Raw genomic sequence first — 19796 nt, forward strand, 5'->3', positions numbered from 1 at the left:
TCTGAGTTGTATTTTTTGGGGGGTGGGGTGAGTGAGAAGCGAATAGATGTGCCACACAGAACGAGGTGGAGGAAGACTGCTTTTTCCCTACCTGTCTCCGTCAGTACCACTTCTTCCCAGAGAAAGGCCTCCCTAGATTTGATTCTCACCCCCTCCATCAAGTCTACATTGTCCAAGTCACATCAAAAAGAGCCTGAATGGGGATTAAACCACAAGCAGTTTAATGGTCTGGTTTTCTCCTTCCCATCTCCCCCCCTGTTAGTATTATTACTACAAGAATAAAGGATTCCTGAGAGCCTGCCCCCTCCTCTCCCTGGGCCCCCTTGACAGGACTCATCCCTACCAACCCCCCCTGGATTTCTGGGGGTGGGGGGAAAAACAAGTGAAAGGCACTGTAGGGGTGGGGGGCTTGAGTGCCAGGGAATCTAAGGGGTGGTGCTAGGGCAGGGCCAGGCCTGGAGTCCGCCTGCAGGGGCTGTGGAGTGTGACTGTGGCACTGGTCTCTCCTTGGACCTGTCTAGCAGGCCTGGAAGTCCCATCCTCCCAGTCCCACGCGGGCTGCAGCAGGAGCATAATTAGTGTTGGGCTAAGAAAGGAAGAATGGAGGGCCCACTCTACTAGGATCCAAGGGCCAAACCCACAGTGGGGACTGCAAATAACTAGAATGCTCAAGTCTGTTGTCTCTGGGGACTAGGGGGAGAGGAGTTGAACAAAATGTGAATTACAATGAAACCCCCCAGCCTGTGGAGCAGCAGTGACCCAGGCTCCCAGGGAAGAGGGAGGGGGCCAGTCAGTCCAGGTCTGGGGCTAGTTGTCCCCACTGACCGCTTGCCGAGCCCTGATGAACGCCATGCCGTGTGTGCGGAAATGGGTCTTGAGGTTGAGAGGGCTGTCACAATTCTTGCCACAGACTTTACAGGTCAGTGGACCTGCAGAAGCAGGCAAGGGTGAATCTGCACCCTCTGGGTCGGACCTCATTGGAGGGGGCGCCTCTTCCTCCCCATCCCCCACACCCAGGGCACTGGCACTACCCACACCCCGTTTCTTCTTGTGGCTGATGAAGCGGTGCCGGCTCAGGGAGCCAGGGGAGGCAAAGCATAAGCCACAGTCGAGGCACTGCTGGGTCCCACCATCAACCCTCAGCCCCACCATGAGGCTCTGCTCCACTGAGCCCCCGCTCCGGTAGCGCAGGGGGCCTCCCGACCCGGGTCCACCCCTGGGGGACTTGGCTGGAGGTGTTGTGCTGTCAGGCTCCTCACTGCAAGAGTCAGAGGACTGCCGACGTTTCCGTCCTGGCCCCTGGAGAAGATAGTGAAGAACTGGGCCTCCCCATCACCCCAGTGACCCTGGCACCCCCACCTAGCTTGCGGAGGCCAGTCTATAACTCTGCAGTTCCCACAACTCTACCCCAGCAGGGGGGCTTACCTGGGCTCTGGCACCGGGGCCCCGAACCACAATACTCCCCCGGCCAGGAGACTGGTCCCCGAGCGGCAAGCCGTGCCGGACCTGAACGTGTTTCTCCAGGATGAGGCGGCTGCTGAAGGTGCGTTTTCCTTCTGTGCAATACCTAGAGGGGAGAGTGCGGGGTGGGTGCCAAGGGCACAGCCCGAAGACCAAGGCCAGTGGCTCGAGAGGAGGAGGACTACTAGAGCTTCTACCCTTAGTCCACTCGCACAAGAGGCAGGTGGGCAAATACTTAGGGGGACCGTGAAGGGGTAGGGAATGGGAGGGGTCACCTGATGGGCAGAAACAGGAAGGGTAAGAAGAAAAGGGTTACCTGCATGGGTAAACTCGCTTGATACCCTCATGATTGACCCTGACGTGGCGCCTCAGGCTGGGCGCGGAACAGAAGGATCGCTCACACAGGCGACAGGGAAACTTTTTCACCGACTAGGAGAGCAGGGAGGGGAACCTCAGAGCCAGGCTTGCAGGACCGAGCCCCACTGCCACACAGGACAACCCCAAGGCTGCCCCTCCAGCCCATCTTGCTCACCTTGCCATGCTCCTTCTTCATGTGAGCCACATACTCATCCCGCTCCGGGAACCAGGAGTGACAAAGGCCACAGGTCCAGCCTCCAGGGCCCCCACCCCCACCCTTGGTGCCTTTGCTCCCTAGATCCCGCCGGGGCCGTTTGGGTGGATGAGGAGGCTCTGGGGAGCTGGGTAGGTCCTCTTCTGAAGAGGAAGACAGCTCCTCTATAGGGGGAGCTGCTCCTCCCGGAGACACAGCCAGCTCCTCAGGCTCAGCTTTAGGGGTCAGAAGAGTATCCCCGGCCCCTTTCCCAGCAGTCTCCTCTCCCGAGCGACCAGTCTGATGGGTGTTCTGTGAGAGGGAGACAAGGGGGATGGCGGTTGTGGGGAGGGCCTGGCTTTGCCACAATCCTTGTTTCCCCCCTCCCCCTCTTCCTGAAGGTTATGTGACCCTTGCACCAGGTCAACACAGCCAAGCACCCCCACTCCAGCCCTTGACTCCTATACCTTGAGATGATCCAGCATGGTCCTTTTTTGGGCAAAAAGCAGAGGACAAGATGGGCACTTGAAGACACTGACGCGCTGGGGCAGCAAGTGCTGGTCGAAGTGTGAGGAGAGGAGGGGCTTGTGAGTGAAGACCGTGTCACACATGGCGCACTTGTAGATCATCCTGTGCAGGTGGAGAGGACAGTGCAGACACCTGCCCCTCCAGGGCCCAAGCCCCTCTGGCCCACCCCTCGTCACCCCATCCCAGGTCTCACTTGGCCTGCTGCGTGGGGAAGCTGGGGTGCTGGGTGTAGAGGTGGGCGTGGGCGCTGGGTGCAGACTTGAAGGCCATGGGGCAGATGGGGCACTTGTGGAAAACCTCGCAGTGTGACGTCTGGATGTGCGACTTGATGGAGTTCACACCCCCAAACACCACAGCACAGCTGGGGCACCTTTAGGGAGGACATGGGAGGCACGGTGGTGAGGTGGGCCAACTCCATCCCCCCCCCCCCCCCGCTCCCCCCGACGCTCATCCTCAAGGACTGGGTGGACTTTGAGAAGCTAATCGGTGGTGAAGCCTGAGCAAGGTGAGGGCAGGAGGGAGCTGCAGAGACAATCCCCAGGGGAGGCCCACTGAGGCAGAGCTGGAGCTGCACAGGGGGCCCTGCTCTGTTTGCCAGGACACCAGGGCCGCGGGACTGAGCAGGAAAGATGGGGCTCTCTACAGGCCATCTGAAAGGTTGGTGCTAGGAACCAGGAGGCCAGCAAGGGCATGAGGGAGTGTGGAGACACTGTGGGAAGGAGAGGCACCTGTATCCCACACGGCGAGAGAAGTGCAGACAGGCCTCCCGGAGATGGGTCTGAAAATTCGCCTGCAGGAAGTTGCCCCCGCACTCAGGGCAGACGTGGGGAGGTCGATTCTTATGCATGCGCTGGTGGGCACTGAAGCTGCAGCGATTGGGGAGCATCATGGGGCAGGTTGGGCACACCTGTCAAAAGGGTGAAACAAGGTGAGTCCGGGAGGAGTGGCTTATCCCCCATTACTTCTCCTAACCAAGCCCCTCGCACCTTCCCTGTGCTAGCCCCCGGCTGGCCCCTTTCCCAGGAAGGGCACTGGAAAGCAACTCACATTGCTGGTGGCCCCAGGGGCAGGGGGCCCAAGCTGCTGGAAGTGGGCAGCCATGCCCGCCTTGTCCCGGCACTGCTCCTTGCACTCCAGGCAGCGAAAGCATGTGTAAGGAGAGGTGGCAGGGGCAGCAGGTGGCTCAGCTGAGAGTGGCAGCACAGGGGCCTCAGCAGCAACTGTAGAAATGGCAAAGGTGGCGATGGCCCCGTCACCCTTGCCCAAGGCAGACAAGACTGGAGGTCCGAGGGCAGGTGGGACAGCCAGCAGGGGCGTGATGTCCGGCTGCCCCACCATCTGGTCCAGGGCTACAGGCCTCATGACCAGGTGTGAGCACTGCATGACAAGCCCCTTGTCCTTGTGCTCCCGGGCATGCAGCAGCAGGCTGCACTTGTTGAAGAAGACCAGGCGCCGGGCACAGTGGTTGCAGGTGACCTCGATGCGCATGCTCCGGCGGTCATAGTGCCGTGCCAGGCTCTTCTCCAGTGAGAAGGCATCCCCACACTCGAGGCAGCGGTAGCCTGTCGGAGGCAGGGCCAGCCCGGCCTCAGCAGGGGGACTCAGGTTTGGCCGGTAGGCAGGCAGCAGGTTCTTGCCGTTGAGGATCTTGTTGAAGGCCTCCACCAGGCTGGACTGCGTCCGCGAGATCACCGTGCCGCCCCCGGCACCTGGCACGGTGGCCGGCTTGGAAGGCTGCACTATCACCACCGAGGCACCGTTCACCTTCTGCCCCCCAATCCCCAGCCCTATCCGCCCCTCAGCCTTGGGCAGGGCTTGGGGCACCAGTCCTAGCACATTCTTAGCAATTGTCTTAGGGCTGGTGGCAGTGCCCCCAGGCAGAACCACAGCTTTGCGGGCCACACTGGCCGCCATCAGCATGGCAGTACTTGCGTTCTGGAAGGTGGCCACAGGCAACACAGTGCCCTTTAGCCTTGTGCCATCCCCCAAATGGACGTTCACCACTTTTGGACTCTCCGGAGTCAGAACTGCAGAGGACAGCTTTAGGAGGTTAGCCTCAGCCAGGAAGGTCCCCTCGGCCAAGGGGGCGGGGGGCCCAGGGTCTGAAGGGACCCGGGTTACAGTCCTTGTGATATTCCCACAGGATGTTTTAATGGTCTTGATCCGCACCTTGAGGGGCCTAGAAGAGTTGGAGGAGGCAGGGGAGTCATTGCTGTCCTCGTCAGCAGCCTCAGCTCCACTAGAAGGGCTCTGGGGACTTCCTGGGGGAGACTTGTCCACTGGCCCCTGATCCTCTTCTTCCTTTAGGGGCTGACAGCTGGGCACTTTTGGGGAGGCAAGAGGGCTCTGATGCCCCGGAGATTGCTTGAAGAAGGGCACCCCAGCAATCTGAGGAGGTGAGGGGCTGGCAGGGATGCCCACAGCCTCAGAGCCTGAGCCTAGCCGGGCTATGCCCTGGGGATGAAGGGGGCTGCCGCTGCCCTGCTTCAGGGAGCCCAGCGGTGGGGGAGAACCAGGCGGCAGAAGGGCGGGGCCATTCTCCTCGGCCAGCTCAAAGGGAGAAGGGAAAGGAGGTGGGGTCAGGGTCCCTCCCCTCAGTGGGGAGGGCACAGAGGAAGGCAGGGGATCAGGGTGCTCCCCTGGCTCAGGCTCAAAATGAGCAAAGAGGTCCAAAGGTGCTTTGCCTTCTATGGCTTTTTCTTTCCAGGTACCTTCCCTGGGAGGAGCTGGAGAGTGGGGGTTTCCTGGAAGGGATGGCTCAGGGCCCCCAAAACCATTCTGCATCAGATGAGGCCCCACAGGTTCTTCCTTAATCGTAACCCCAGGCCGGACCCCTTCCCCTCCTGAACTTCCAACCAGGGACTCAGGCTGCTCAGGGCACACAGTGTTCTTGACAATGACGCTGACTACTGAGATATCCCCCGACGACAGGTCATGATCAGAGACCTGGGATGAAACCCCAGGGCCATCCCCAGTAGCTGCTGCTGTTGCTTCTCCAGATTCACCCGCTACACTGGGTTCTGGCTTCCCTGAGCCTCCTGGCCCCTCATTTTCTTCTGGCCCAGAGTGGATGGCTTCATTTGCATCAATGTCGGGGATGTCAAAGGCAGCAAGGAGGTCGTCAAAATCAGGGGTCTTCATGTCTCCCATGGCGGCAAGTCCCAGACCTGATGAAAACAGGAAGAAGAGGGAGAAACTGCAATCTCTGGAAGCAGAAACCCTGACCTCCTCCCTCCGGGTCTCCGTGGTCATCTCCTCTCAGAAACGCACGTACACTGACTGAGGCACACCTCCATCAGAGTGCAATCCTAGAGAGGTGGTAGAGGCGCTTGGTTTGCCAAACCCTAAAATAGGGAGAAATGTGGTGTGCACATCCCACAGAAGACACCAAGATCCAGAGAAAGCAGAGGAAAAGACTTCTCAGAAATACGTATACAAGATGAGTAACAGAGACGGAGGGAGTTCAGTGTGTGTCTTGGGTGAAACCACCTAAGCCCCTCCTGTGTCCAGCCGAGTCAACTCATCAGTACTATTGAGGAGGAGGACAGGCACAATGCTCTGTTTAAGAGCTCATTCGTGGCAGCATGGTGTCCATTCATATTCTTATTTCCTTTTTTAAGTATAGTTTTATTGATTTTAGAGAGGAAGGGAGAGAGAGAGAGAGAAACAATGATGAGAGAGAATCATTAATTGGCTGCTTCCTGCATGCCCCCCACTGGGGACTGAGCCTGCAACCCAGGCATGTGCCCTGACCGGGAATCAAACCATTATGACCTCCTGGTTCACAGGTCGATGCTCAACCACTGAGCCATGCGGGCCGGGCTCCATTCATATTCTTCGTGGATCTTCTGAGGGTTTACAGAGATCTGAAAAACCATGTCATGAGACACAAGACATGATTCTCATTCCAGCTTTATCAATAGCCTGCTGGAGATAAGCAAGTTACTCCATTGCCTTACTTTTGTCATTTGAATGAAAGAGGGGGCAAGTAACCCATATATCATAGGGCTGTCCTGAGCATGATATGGAATTGTAAACGTGACAGAACCCAGAATACAATTAATGAAGACAGGACAAACAAGGCCATGTCAGGTCGTGGCAGGGCTGGGGAGGAGTACGCACTGGGAATCTAGAGCTGGGGTCAGAGACAAGAGCCAGGGATAATGAAAAGGTCGAATCTGAGGCACCTGGGTCATCACTGGCACCTGGAGATCCAGCTTGGTTCACAGAGGGAAGTGGACTCAGTGTAATCACCCAAGAATAAGACACAGGAAGAGAAAGAGACAAAGAGAAAAGACAGGGGAAAACTGAGAGGAGCCTGGTCACAAGGGCCTCCTCCGTCATAAACACCTGGTGCTCCCTCACCTACCTTCCCCAGAGAGCCTGGGCCCTCCCCTGGCCGCCCCTCCTACCTCCACATCTTGCTCTCTCAGGGCTAGAACTCCAGGGTGCAAGCTTATTCAGCACAGCTGCCACATGGGGAAAAGCCAGGCCCCCTCTCCCCTACCATGGCTGCTCTGAGTCCCTCACCCCACTTTATCCCCTAACGGCACTCCTCCCCCATTTAATTTTCCTTTGGCGACAGTAGCCCAGGAAGTCTCACCCAACCCCAACCTTGCCCAGTACAAAAAATAAAAATAAAAAATAAAATCCCACAAGTCTGACGTCACTAAACCAACAAGAAGGCCAGCCTAGAGCTTGTGGGGGACCCAGGTCCGCTCCCTTCCCAGCCTTCCCCATCAGTGCACCGATATCTCGGAAGAAGCAACTCAAGTCTCCCCCTTTACACGTTCCCTGCCCGGGCTGAAGCCATTTCCCAGGGCCAATTCTCTCACCTCTTTCTAGTCTTAGACTGAAACTGGAGATAGTCCCAGCAGGTGGCAGGTGGCATTGCTGGGACCAAGGTGGGGGTAGAGGGTGAGGGTACCAATTAGAGGAAGAAAGGGGCGTTCTCCCCTCACCCACCCACCCCAATTCGGCAGGCTCTGGATTTAAACAAAGCCCTCCATCTCCTGCCTCTGGCCCTGATGGATCGCTAGGCCCTCTTCTGCCCGGCTCTCTCCTGACCTGGGGAGGCCTGAGCTACATTTCACTCGGCTGGCGGAGCACAGATCAATGGGGACTGTGAGAAAACATCTGCAAACTCGCCTCCTCCAAGCAACTCCCCCTCTGGCGTCCCAGTGACTTAGAGGTCGGCCGAGAGCCGGGAGCAGACAGGAGACCACGCAGAGGAGCTCAAGGCCAAAGAGGCTTCCCCCACCTCCCAGCCCAGGCCTTTCTGCGGCGGCTGCGCCCAGTCTCTTGGGCTCCGCCCCCACCCCCCCTTTCCCTCCGTTCTTCCCCAAAAGCCAAAGGAAAGGGCTTAACAGGAAGAGGGTGAACTGGCCCGGGTTGGGTGGGGGCTCCACAGCCCTTTCCCTGGCCAGCGGCCTGCAACGCGGAGGGCGAGGGGCTGGCGGCTGGGGGCGATTAGACCGCCGCCAAGCTGGGCAGCGGGCGGAATTAAGTCCCTGCCATCTGCCGAGGGCCGGCGCCGGGAGCACGTCCGTCGCTGCGGGGAAGGGGCGGGGTGTACACGGGAGAAGCCAGAGGGGAAACTGAGGCGTGCGGCGCCTCCCGCTCGCACCGGCCCTCAGGGAGCCGCCGCACAGCAAGCACCTCGGGGCCCAGGACTCCCGAGGGGGTTAGGCGCGCGGAAACGGAGGAGTGGGGACACCACGGGGGTCCGTCCCAACTCCGACCGCCGCCCCTCGCCGCCCAGCGCCCCGCAGTCTCCGCCCCAGACCCCTCGAGACGGGACTGAGCGGGAGGCGCGCGGCGGCCAGGGCGCGAGCCCGAGTCCCGCCCGGGCCCGGACGCTGACCCGCGCCCAGCTGGGGTGCAGGCTCTGCTCCGGCCTGCCGGGTCCCCCGCCCCCACCCTTGGACGCGGACACCATTTTAGGTCGCGACACCCCGCAGCCTCCAGCCCCCGGGCCGCGCTTCGGACGCTTCTTGGGCTGGAAGCCCCAGGACTCGGAGACCCCGGCCCGCCCTCCACGTTTACCCGGCGAGGGGCTGTGCTTTCAACAGGCTGGGGGTTGCGCCCATCCGCCCCAAGGAAGGGGAGCGGGGTCCCGGCCTTCCTAGAAGCAGCCCCCGGGGGACGGCGCGGAGAAGGGGGTAGTTGACCAAGTGGGGGAGGGGCGGGGGCATTTACCCGCCCCCCGGGGGCGGAGCCAAGGGCGGATATTCACCCCCGGCGCGCTTACTTGTTTGGCTCCCAGTGCGGGCTGAGCGCCGGCGGTCCCTCCCCTGCTCCAGCCGCTGCCGCCGCCGCCGCCACCGCAGCCCTCCCCGCCGCCGCCGCTACTTCCTGCTTCTCTCCCGTTCGGCCTCCCCCTTCCTCAGCTCCCTCGGCGTCCCCGGTCTGGGCGGCCGGCTTTCGTACTCGCCATTGGCCAATCCCCTCGTCGTTCAGTCCTGCGCCCCTCCCAGCCCCACACGGGGTTGGCCTTGAGCACTGCCGCTCCGGACAAACCCCGCACGGTCTTCCTAGCTTCATTGGGCAAGGAGCCTAGTCCTTCTCAAGTGCCTCTTGCCATTGGTTGTGCCGCCACCTGCCCCATCTGTGCATCTCAAAAGCGATTGGCCGCGCTACCTGTCGTTTAGGAAGAAGCCGATCTGATTCCCTGCTTTGCTGCTGGAGGCGGTGACTCTCCAGGTGCATCTCCGCCCCCTCGCTCCCGATTGGCCGCGATCCCGAAAGCCTGCAGTTCACTTATACAAATTTCAGGAACTCTCAGCTTCGATTTGGTGAATACTTTGAGGAGAATCTCTTCGACTCTGAAAGGACCCGGATGTGTAGGATCTGTCTGCGCTTTCTCAGGCTAAACTCCAATGTCAGTCATGCCATGCAGAAGAGAGAGAATGGGACGTCACCCAAAACATTACGTCATCTGGTTTGACTATTTTCTTGCGGTTTTCCTACTGTCTAGATCGCCCTATGGATGGGGTCCTCGCGCGGGCCCATAGCTGGCTGGCGTCACCCACAGCTCCCCCCAATGCGGGAGGGCTTGGAGCAGAGCAGGTGCTGGAGTGTGGAAGGAACCGGCACCTGAAGCCTGGGACAGGCATGCAGACCGGAAGTGGGGGAGAGGTGACGTTAGAGTGCTGGCGTGGCCTGGGCCGTTTCCAAAGGGATCTTAAAGCGGCAGGTTGGTAGGCTTCCGGAAACACGTGAAGGGGAGCAGGGAGTCAAAATACACACACACACACACACACACACACACACACACACACACACATAGTGTCCCCCAAAATGTATACACAATAATCATAAAGGCAGTGTTTATTAAAATACATTTCATTTTCAAAATTGAGCTAACAGCTGTTACAGTGCATGCATTTTTGGGGACACCCTGAATTATATATTTGCGTGTGTGTGTGTGTGTGTGTGTGTGTGTATAAATACATAGATATAGATATATCCATTGCCCATTTAAGATCTCTTTTTCCCTGCCCCCAGCAAGGATGAGGGTGGAGTCCAGGCCGATTTTCCCGCGCTTTGTTGCCCCGCCCCCTAGAGGCGGGAGAAGGGAGAGACGTGCTTGGAAAAAAGAGTTGCCTTGATACTGTAATCAGCACTCACTAGCAGAATTCATCTGCTAGCCCAGTGTGCCACCTCGCGCACACCGTAGCTGGCCGGTGAGCCTCGTAGACGGTGCGCACGCAGCCGCTGGCAACCTGGGCGTGGCTGTTACAAGTGGTTCTGTGCTGGCCGCTGGTGCCCAGTGGATTGAGGGTCCTCCCATGCACCAAGAGGTATTTGGTTCAATTCCGGTCAGGGTGCATGCCCAGGTTGTGGGCTCTATCCCAGTAAATTTACCAACTTATATGGGCTGACCACGATGATAGGAACCTTCATTATTGGAGATTTATGCCCTTTTGCCTGTCTAGTAAAGTCTTTCTTTACCATGAGGGGTACCTACATGTTCTTTTCTCCTTGAGAACTCAGCTCAGACTCCAAAACAACAGAAAAATTCTCTTTCAACATCCTGTTACACCTTATGAGGTAGAGGTAACTGAGACTTCAGGAGGTAAGGAGCTTCTAGTTAAATATGGACATCAACATGACAGTTAAGAAATAAAAAAGCATAAAAGTACAAGGACAAAGAGGTAGACAAATGAGAGATGATATTTTGAAAAATGGGAAGTCATAGGTCTAGGAGTTTAAATCCTAAAGTTTTAATATTTTCTATTCTACTTACGAAGTGGGGAGAGGGGAACCAAAAATGAACAAAATAATTGGAATCTTAGAACTTGTAAAGATTTTAAAAATTCTTAGTCCTCTGAAAGCAGGGACAGAATTGGAAAATTCCTTTGCGGGGGGGTGGGGGGGGAGCAGGGATAATGAGTGGCCCAGGAGAAAAAGTTTACAGAAACTAAAAAACTGGTCCCTCCCTCCCCTGCCCCACGCTGAGGCACACTGGCCGACAGTCTCTGACCCTATCACCCTGCTGACCTTTTGGGTCTCCCGCTTAAGTAGAAAGACAGCCAAGGTTCCTCAGAGAACTGAGGGCAGTCTCAAACATGAAAGACAGGAGCCAAAAGATAAAGAAAGACAAAAATGTCCCCCAAATTGCAATTAATATCCTCCAAAAAATAAGAGAAGATATTGTTCTCATGATACAAGAATAGGATGCTTTTTAAAAAATAGGAACATTCAGAAAATAACAAAAACTTTTTGTAAACTAAAAATATGAAAACAGGCCCTGGCTGGGTAGCTCATTTGGTTGGAGTGTCATCCCCATATTCCAAGGTTGCAGCTTCAATCCCTGTCAGGGCACATATGAGATGCAATCAATGAATGTATAAATAACTGGAACAACAAATTGATGCTTCCCTCTCTCTAAATCAATAAAAACATGTTTAGCCCTAGCTGGTTTGGCTCAGTGGATAGAGCGTCAGCCTGCGGGCTGAAGGGGTCCCCAGTTTGATTCTGGGGATTGCAGGCTCCATCCCAGTAGGGGGCTCCATCCCAATAGGGGGCCTGCAGGATGCAGCAGATCAATGATTCTCCCTCATCATTGATGTTTCTATCTCTCTCTCCCTTTCCCTTCCTCTCTGAAATCAATAAAAAATATATTTTAAAAAAGAAGAATTTCCAAAGGCTGTCAGAAAACCAGGTTGCATACAATGGATACTCACATACTCAGAATGGCATTGGATTTCTTTTTTTAAAAAAATATATATTTTTATTGATTTCAGAAAGGAAGAGGGAGAGATTGAAACATCTATTATGAGAATCATCGATCAGCTGCCTCCTGCACGCCCCCTACTGGGGACCAAGCCCGCAACCCAGGCATGTGCCCTTGGCCGAAATCGAACCCGGGACCCTTCAATCCCCAGGCGGATGCTCTATCCACTGAGCCAAACCAGCCAGGGTAGCATTGGATTTCTTAATAATACCCTTGATATCTAGAAAATCTTCAAAATTCTAAACATTATTTTATATCTATAAGGTGTTTTTAGGCGTGCAAACACAGGAAATTTACTTTCTGTGCTCTCTTCCTCAGGAAGCTACTGGATGATGAATTCTACTAAAACAGAGCATGAAACCAAGGAAAATCAAAACCTGGTATCTAGGATCCACACAGAAGAGCAACAAAGGGATTCCCTGTATGTAGGTGTAGGGAAGGGCCAGAGCAATTTTGCTGCAGGCCAATTGCAACCAGTACAGATTGGAGCAGAAGGCCATCACACCAGGTCAACAGGCTACCTGCTGTGTTCCGAAAATTTGAGAGAAGGTTTACACTTCAGACAGAAGGAATGAAAAAAAAAAAAAAACACACACAGGGCAATGATAAATTCCAGCGGAGGAAAATGTGCCTTGGAGGCAAATTTAATCATAATACTCATGCAGTTCCATTGCAAACAAAATTATATAGTCATAATTATAAACACAATAAATACTAATTTATGCAAGAAGTAGAGTCTACTCTTGGAAGAAGGGATGAGTGTTCCATGTGGAGTATTTAGAGAGCTAAGTCCTAATCTTATGTTGTAAAAAGTGTATATAGTGGCTAAAATTGAAAAATTAGCAAGTAGCCATATAAGCTTATTATTTAGCAACAAAGAAGTAAATACAGGAAGAATTAGCTGAAGGGATTGAAGTTGTAGAAGCAAGAGTGCGGAAAATCTTTGAATCTTAAAACTATAAATTACTTTGTAAACCATTTTAAAAATTAAATTTAGCCCTAACCGATTTGGCTCAGTGGATAGAGCGTCGGCCTGCAGACTGAAGGGTCCCGGGTTCGGTTCCGGTCAAGGGCATGTACCTTGGTTGTGGGCACATCCCCGGTGGGGGATGTGCAGGAGGCAGCTGATCGATGTTTCTTTCTCACTGATGTTTCTAACTCTATCCCTCTCCCTTCCTCTCTGTGAAAATCAATAAAATATATATTTTTTAAACATTAAATTTAAAGTAGGCTAGATGAAAGTAGTATGTATGGTACACTAACACTTGTGTTTATAAAAGAATAACTATGCTTCTTAATGCAAATAATATTTTGAGAAGGATAAATGAGAAACTGTTAAGGTAATGGCCTTTTAAGGAGGGGAACAAGATGGAAATGAGAGGGAGACATACTTTCACTACCCACGTTTTTACTGATTTTTAAAAATTTATTGATTTCAAAGAGGGATAGAAACATCAACAATGAGAGAGAATCATTAATCAGCTGCCTCCTGCATGCCCCCCACTGGGGATAGAACCCGAAACCCGGGCATGTGCCCTTGACTGGAATGGAACCCGGGCCCCTTCAGTCTGCAGGCTGACACTCTGTCCACTGAGCCACACCAGCTAGGACTTACTGATGTTTTTTGACAGAGAGAGAGAGAGAGAGAGAGAGAAAGGGAGAGGGGAACATTGATGTGAGAGTAAAACACAGATCGGCTGCTTCCTGCAAGCCCCCCCTACCAGGGATCAAGCCCGAAACCCAAGCATGTGCCCTGATGGGAAATTAAAACGTCAATCTTTGCCCTAGCCAATTTGGCTCAGTGGATAGAGTGTCGGCCTGCAGACTATTAGATTCCAGTCAAGGGCACATGCCCGTTTCGGACTCTATCCCCAGTAGGGGGCGTGCAGGAGGCAGCCAATCAATGATTCTCTCTCATCATTGATGTTTCTATCTCTCCCTCTCTGAAATCAATAAAAATATATTTTTTTAAAAAAGGAAACAGCACCTGATGCACTTATAAAGAAAAAAGTCAACCTTTCAGTGCACAGGATGGCACCCAACCACTGAGCCCCACCGGCCAGGGCTTTACCCACTTTTGATGAACAGAAATTTTTAATTTGATGAAGCACGATTTATTTTTCTAATCCATGAACATGTGGGGGTCAAGAATACAATGACTACCAATACCATTTGGTATCATTGCTTTGGATTTGTAAAAACCACCAACAGTTCTACCCATGGCTTCCGTGTCCGTGCACGTGCTAACATAGTGCAGGAGGCAAATAACATCAGAGTATTATTATTAAAAAATGGTTTTGACCTTACAACCCCCCTGAAACGGTCTTGGGACGCTTAGGGGTATATGGACCCCACCTTCAGAAACATCATCATAGAGTAAGTTACCTCAAGTCTCTGGGTTTCAGTTTCCTTATAAACTGTATCTCTTTATAATTTATAAAATAAGACTAATAAAGCTACAGGGTTGTTGTGAAAACTAAATGATTTAAAACATGTAAAGAATTTATAACAGTCCCTGGCACATTAATATTATATAAGCACTGCTAAAATTATAATCATATATCTAATGTCATTAAATGTTCTTCCAAAATAAATTTATTTAATGTACTTTTCCATATTAATGTAACATAATTGTTTTTTACTAGGTTGTTTCTAATTTTTCCAACACCCTGTACATAAGTCTTGGCCACTTCTCTGATTATGATTATTTAAATTCCTAAAGTGGAAGTGCCCAAAGAGCAATGTGCTTCTTAATGACGGGGATATGTCCTGATAAACGCATTGTTGGGCAACTTTGTCGTCATGCGAACATCACCGAGTGCACTTACACACACCCAGATGGCAGAGCTTCCTACACACCTGGACCACACAGTACTGGCTATTGCTCCTAGGCTATAAGCCTGTACAGCATTTACTGTACAAAACAATACAAAATTAAATTACGCACAAGAGAAAATGATGCAGTCAAGAGACATGGTAACCATGAGATGTAAGAGGCTGCTGCTGGTGTAATATGGCACAGTTTTACAGCAAGTTTTTTTTAACATTTAAAGTTTTTTTTAAATATATATTTTTATTGATTTCAGAGAGGGAGAGGGAGATAGAAAAATCAATGATGAGAAGCATTGATCGGCTGCTCAATCCCACTGGGGATCAAGCCCGCAACCCGGGCATGTGCCCCTGATCAGAATCAAACCCGGGAGCCTTCAGTCCGCAGGCCAATGCTCTATCCATTGAGCCAAACCAGCTAGGGCGCAAACTTTTTTTTTGCAAATAGAAATAATTCATTCTAAAATAACAATTAAAAGTACAGTGTAAAAAAAAAAAAAAGTACAGTGTAATGTACTTATTAAATTTATTTTGGAAGAACATTTAAATACCTAAACCAGTAATAGTTGTTTATTATCATTATCAAGTATTATGTACTTTACTTATGTGATATACTTTTATTTATTTATTTTCTTAATATATTTTATTGATTTTTTACAGAGAGGAAGGGAGAGGGATAGAGAGCTAGAAACATCAATGAGAGAGAAACATTGATCAGCTGCCTCCTACACACCCCCCACTGGGGATGCGCCCGCAACCAAGGTACGCACCCTTGACCGGAATCTGGGACCCTTCAGTCCGCAGGCCGACGCTCTATCCCGAGCCAAACCGGTTTCGGCTATATGATATACTTTTATACAACTGGCAGCGCAGTAAGGTTGTTTACACCAGCATCACCACAAACATGTAAGTCATTGCACTACATGACAATGACTGCAACATCCGAGGCTATGATGTCACTAGGCATTTGGAGTTTTCCAGCTCCTTTACAATCATATGGGACTGCTACGGCATATGTGGTCTGTCATTGACAAAAACGTCATTATATGGTGCATGACTATACACACGTTTCTTCGCAGTACTGCTGCAAAGTACAGGGAGAGCTAAGGATAGGGGTCTATGAAGGAATGAAAAAGTGATTATTTGACTTCAGTAGGGAGCATTAAAGACCAAGTGATTATTTGACTTCAGTAGGGAGCATTTCTTAAGATGGACAGGATCCAGGGTGTAGTTACAAGTATAAGAGAATGAACTGTGATGATATCTGTAAATTGGAAGAGGCCAAGGCAGTGGCTGAGTCATCCTCGTGAACACTGAAGTCACCCAGTTGGCATGCAGGGGACCAGAAGACTGGGACACAGGTCCTGTCATTACTTGATGGGCAGGCTCTGCCAGAACATGATTTTGCTTGGGGAACCACACCCAGGCCCAGGAAAGCTGAAGTGACCGTTCCCTTCATAACCAACAGTTAAAAAAGATTTCCAAGCCCTAGAAGGGCCGCTTCTTTCAAGTAATATTTGATTAGTCCCCCCCTAAATGTAGACACAGTATAGTGTCCAAATGGAACTCATCCACATAATGTAAGCACAAAGTAAGTTCTCTAGCTCCATTTTGTGGAACCCTGTTTACATTCAGGCTTTAAGGTCTGACTTTGGGATACTGGAAAAGAAATCCATGGAATCTTGGCCCAGGCAGAATAGCTCAGATCACTGGGGAAAGATGAGATTTCACAATAAACAGTGCTATAACATGATTTTCCACATTTAAAAATTGAAATTAGATCCATATCTCAATGTACTCAAAAATTGATTTTGGATGGAATAAGAAATTTTATGTGAAAGTGAGAGATAATAGAAACAATATACACTGAGTGGCCAGATTATTATGATCTCTGAACACATAATAATCTGGCCACTCAGTGTATATCCTATATAATAAAAGGCTAATATGCTAATTGTCCCCTCGACCAGGAGTTCGACCAGCAGGCAGGCCGGCCAACCGCCCACGTCCCCTCCCGCTGGCCAGGCTGGCTGGACCCCACCAATGCACGAATTCATGCACCGGGCCTCTAATATATGTGTGTGTGTGTGTGTGTGTGTGTGTGTGTGTGTGTGTGTACACACAGAGTGGCCAGATTATTATGCATTCAGAGATCATAATAATCTGGCCACTCAGTGTATATTGCTGGCCACTCAGTGTATATTGTTCTCTGCCCCTGGTTCCTGGCACAGAACTCCTAAAACCTTTTTCCTAAGTGATAAGAACGCTAGGATGTCCTGGCTGGGTATCTCAGTTGGCTAGAGTGTCACCCTGACACACCAAGGTTGTGGGTTTGTTCCCTGGTCAGGGCACATATAAGGAGCAACCAATGAATGCATACATAAGTGGGACAGCCCTGGCCGGTGTGTTCAGTAGTCAGAGTACCAGCCCACATATCAAAGGATCTCGGGTTCGATTCCCAGTCAAGGACATATATCTGGGTTGCAGGTTCGATCCCTGGCCCCCATGGGGGCGTGTGTACGAGGCAACCAATCAATCTCTCTCTCTCCACCTCTCCCTACATCCCTCCCACTCTCTTTCTGAAAAGCAATGAAAAAAATATCCTCTGGTGAGGATTAACATCAAAATAAATTAAATAAATAAATAAAGGACAACTTTTAAAAAGTGGAAAGATGTCCTGGCCGATGTGGATCAGTTGGTTGAGCATCGTCCCGTACACCAAAAGGTGGCGGGTTCGATTCCTGGTCAGTGCACACACCCAGGTTTCAGGTTTGATCCCTAGTCGGGGTGCATGCAGGAGGCAGCCAATGGATGTTTCTCTCTCACATCAATGTTTCTTTCTCTCTCTCTCCCCCTTCCTCTCTAAAAATAAAAATTAAAATTAAGAAATGTATTTTAGCCCTGTCTGGTTTGGCTCAGTGGATAGAGCGTCGGCCTGCGGACTCAGGGGTCCCAGGTTCGATTCCGGTCAAGGGCATGTAACTTGGTTGCGAGCACGTCCCCAGTAGAGGGTGTGCAGGAGGCAGCTGATCGATGTTTCTCTCTCATCGATGTTTCTAACTCTCTATCCCTCTCCTTTCCTCTCTGTAAAAAATCAATAAAATATATTTAAAAAAAAAAATGTATTTTAAAGAGTGAAAGGACACGTCATAGATAGGGAGAACATATTTGCAACATATATAACCAATAATGATTTAGTATCAAGAATGAAGCACTCCTTCAGAATATCAATATAAAAACAACCCAAAAGGAAAATGGACCAAAAAAAAAAAATATGAAGAGACATTTCACAAAAAATGGAAATACAAAAACTTACTTAGAAATATATGAAAAGATGATCAAGCTCAATCTCATTAGTAATCAGGGAAATACAGAGTAAGACCACAATGAGTTCTTTTATCCTCACTAGACTGGCAGAACGGAAGACCTAACATCAGGGTCTAGAAACACTGTGAACAGGAGTTCTTATCCTGCAGGAGTGCAGTTCACCAAGCCACTTTGAAAAACAATTGGCATTACCCTGTGAAGTGCCCTGAGGAAACTCTTGCACAGGTGCATCAGGACAGATGTAAAAAACCCCACTGTAACCCTATTGATAACAGAAAAATAACTGGCAGCAATGCAAATGTCCATCAACAGGAAAATAAAGACTGCAGCCTATTCACAGAATGTAATACTATACAACCATGAAAAATGAAGCAACAACTTTGATGAAACTCCAGAAACAAAACAGTTGTTAAAAGAACAAGTCCCAAAAGTCTCGCAGTATAAAAGTATTTTTTATAAAGCTCAAAAACAAGCAAAGCTGAACATATTCTAGTCAGGAAGCTAGGTGTATATGAGAAAACTGAAAGGGAAAAATAAAAATTCAGGTTAATAGTTATCTTTGAGGAGGATGTGGAGAGGTGGGTTCAAGAAGGCATAGGGGCCCAGCTGGCGTGGCTCAGTGGTTGAGCGTTGACCTATGAACCAGGAGCTCACAGTTCAATTCCCAGTCAAGGGCACATGCCCAGGTTGCGGGCTCAATACCCAGTGCGGGGCATGCAGGAGGCAGCCCATCAATGATTCTCTCTCATCATTGATGTTTCTATCTCTCGCTCCCTCTTCCTTCCTCTCTAAAATCAATAAAAAATATATATTTTTTAAAAAAGGTAGAGGGCCCTGGCCAGTGTGGCTCGGTTGTAGCGTCAGCCTGTGTATCAAAAGGTTGTGGGTTTAATTCCCCGTCGGAGCATGTATGGAAGGCGACCAATCTATGTTCTCTCTCACATCTGTTTCTCTTCCTTCCCTCTAAAATCAGTAAGCATATCCTTGGGTGAGGATTTAAAAAAAAAAAAGGCATAGGTATGTGGCAAGGAAATATTCTAGCTCTTAAATTTGAGTGGCTTCAGAGATGTTCAGTTTGTTCTTATGTTTCATGATTTATCCCTAAGTATTTCATGTGTCAAATGCTATTTACCTCTTTAATAAAATACAGTGGGGTGGGGGTAATTTGAATCCTGCATTCTGTCTCCTACCCTACAAAAACCTTTCCTCTAAACGCGGTGCTCCGAGCTTCACAGACCCGTGTGTGAGTCAGGCCTGCAGGACCGCTGATCTTTGGTGCTGACTGCTGCCTACTTCTCCATCTCTGTCCCTGCCCTCACCCAACCAGTCCTGAGCTACTCAATTCCTCCAAAGCGCCTCTGCAGCATCAGCACATACTGGAAACATCCCCACGTTCCTCGAGGAAGAAAAACGTTTCCCCGTTAGAGGGCTCAAATGATACCTCAGGAGCCTTCCCAGAGGCTGCAAGAGTTTGGCCCTTTCTTCTTGCTGACTCCAGGGTGCCTTGCTCCACGCTTTGGGTACATAGCGGGCGTGTCTAATCGCTCACTTATGCGCCAGCCCTGCCCTAGACTCAGAGTCCCCAAAGGCCAGTCCTGTTTTCTGTTCACCTCTGCGGCCCTAGGGCCTAACACAGCGACTCTCAGCCAAGCTTCTCCTGATGCACGTGAAACAGTCCCAGGGCAGGAGAAATGTGAGGAGCCGGTCAAGGACGGAGATGGGCAGGGGAGCAGGTCAGGATTTAGAGACCCCATACTGAAGACACACGAGAACTCAACAGGGAAACGCGCTCCTTCATGCCATGTACTCCCCTCTCATACTCACAGAACCACTATTTGAAGCAAAAAAAAAAAAAAAAAAAAA

The 19796-nt window shown here is 51.1% G+C and overlaps 1 protein-coding gene across 4 annotated transcripts; it reads right to left on the reverse strand.

The window, feature by feature from the left end:
• On the reverse strand, positions 1–9200 carry ZNF687 (zinc finger protein 687). 4 transcript variants are annotated; one of them, XM_054712200.1, is made up of 9 exons: positions 8790–8945; positions 3587–5706; positions 3268–3446; positions 2733–2909; positions 2479–2641; positions 1994–2323; positions 1778–1890; positions 1426–1567; positions 1–193 (listed from the first exon to the last, which is right to left on the reverse strand). In XM_054712200.1, exons 2-9 carry the CDS (start codon positions 5687–5689, stop codon positions 164–166), a joined length of 3237 nt encoding a protein of 1078 aa, XP_054568175.1. In that variant the 5' UTR covers positions 5690–5706; positions 8790–8945; the 3' UTR covers positions 1–163. The 4 variants fall into 4 exon arrangements, with proteins under 4 accessions (XP_054568175.1, XP_054568174.1, XP_008154089.2 ...); XM_054712199.1 differs by lacking the exon at positions 8790–8945 and adding an exon at positions 9179–9200 and having other exon boundaries at positions 2–1299; XM_008155867.3 differs by having other exon boundaries at positions 2–1299.
• Between the last annotated feature and the right edge of the window lie 10596 nt (positions 9201–19796).

This window comes from Eptesicus fuscus, chromosome 22 (assembly GCF_027574615.1).
Source record: "Eptesicus fuscus isolate TK198812 chromosome 22, DD_ASM_mEF_20220401, whole genome shotgun sequence".
Classification (NCBI taxonomy): Eukaryota; Metazoa; Chordata; class Mammalia; order Chiroptera; family Vespertilionidae; genus Eptesicus; species Eptesicus fuscus.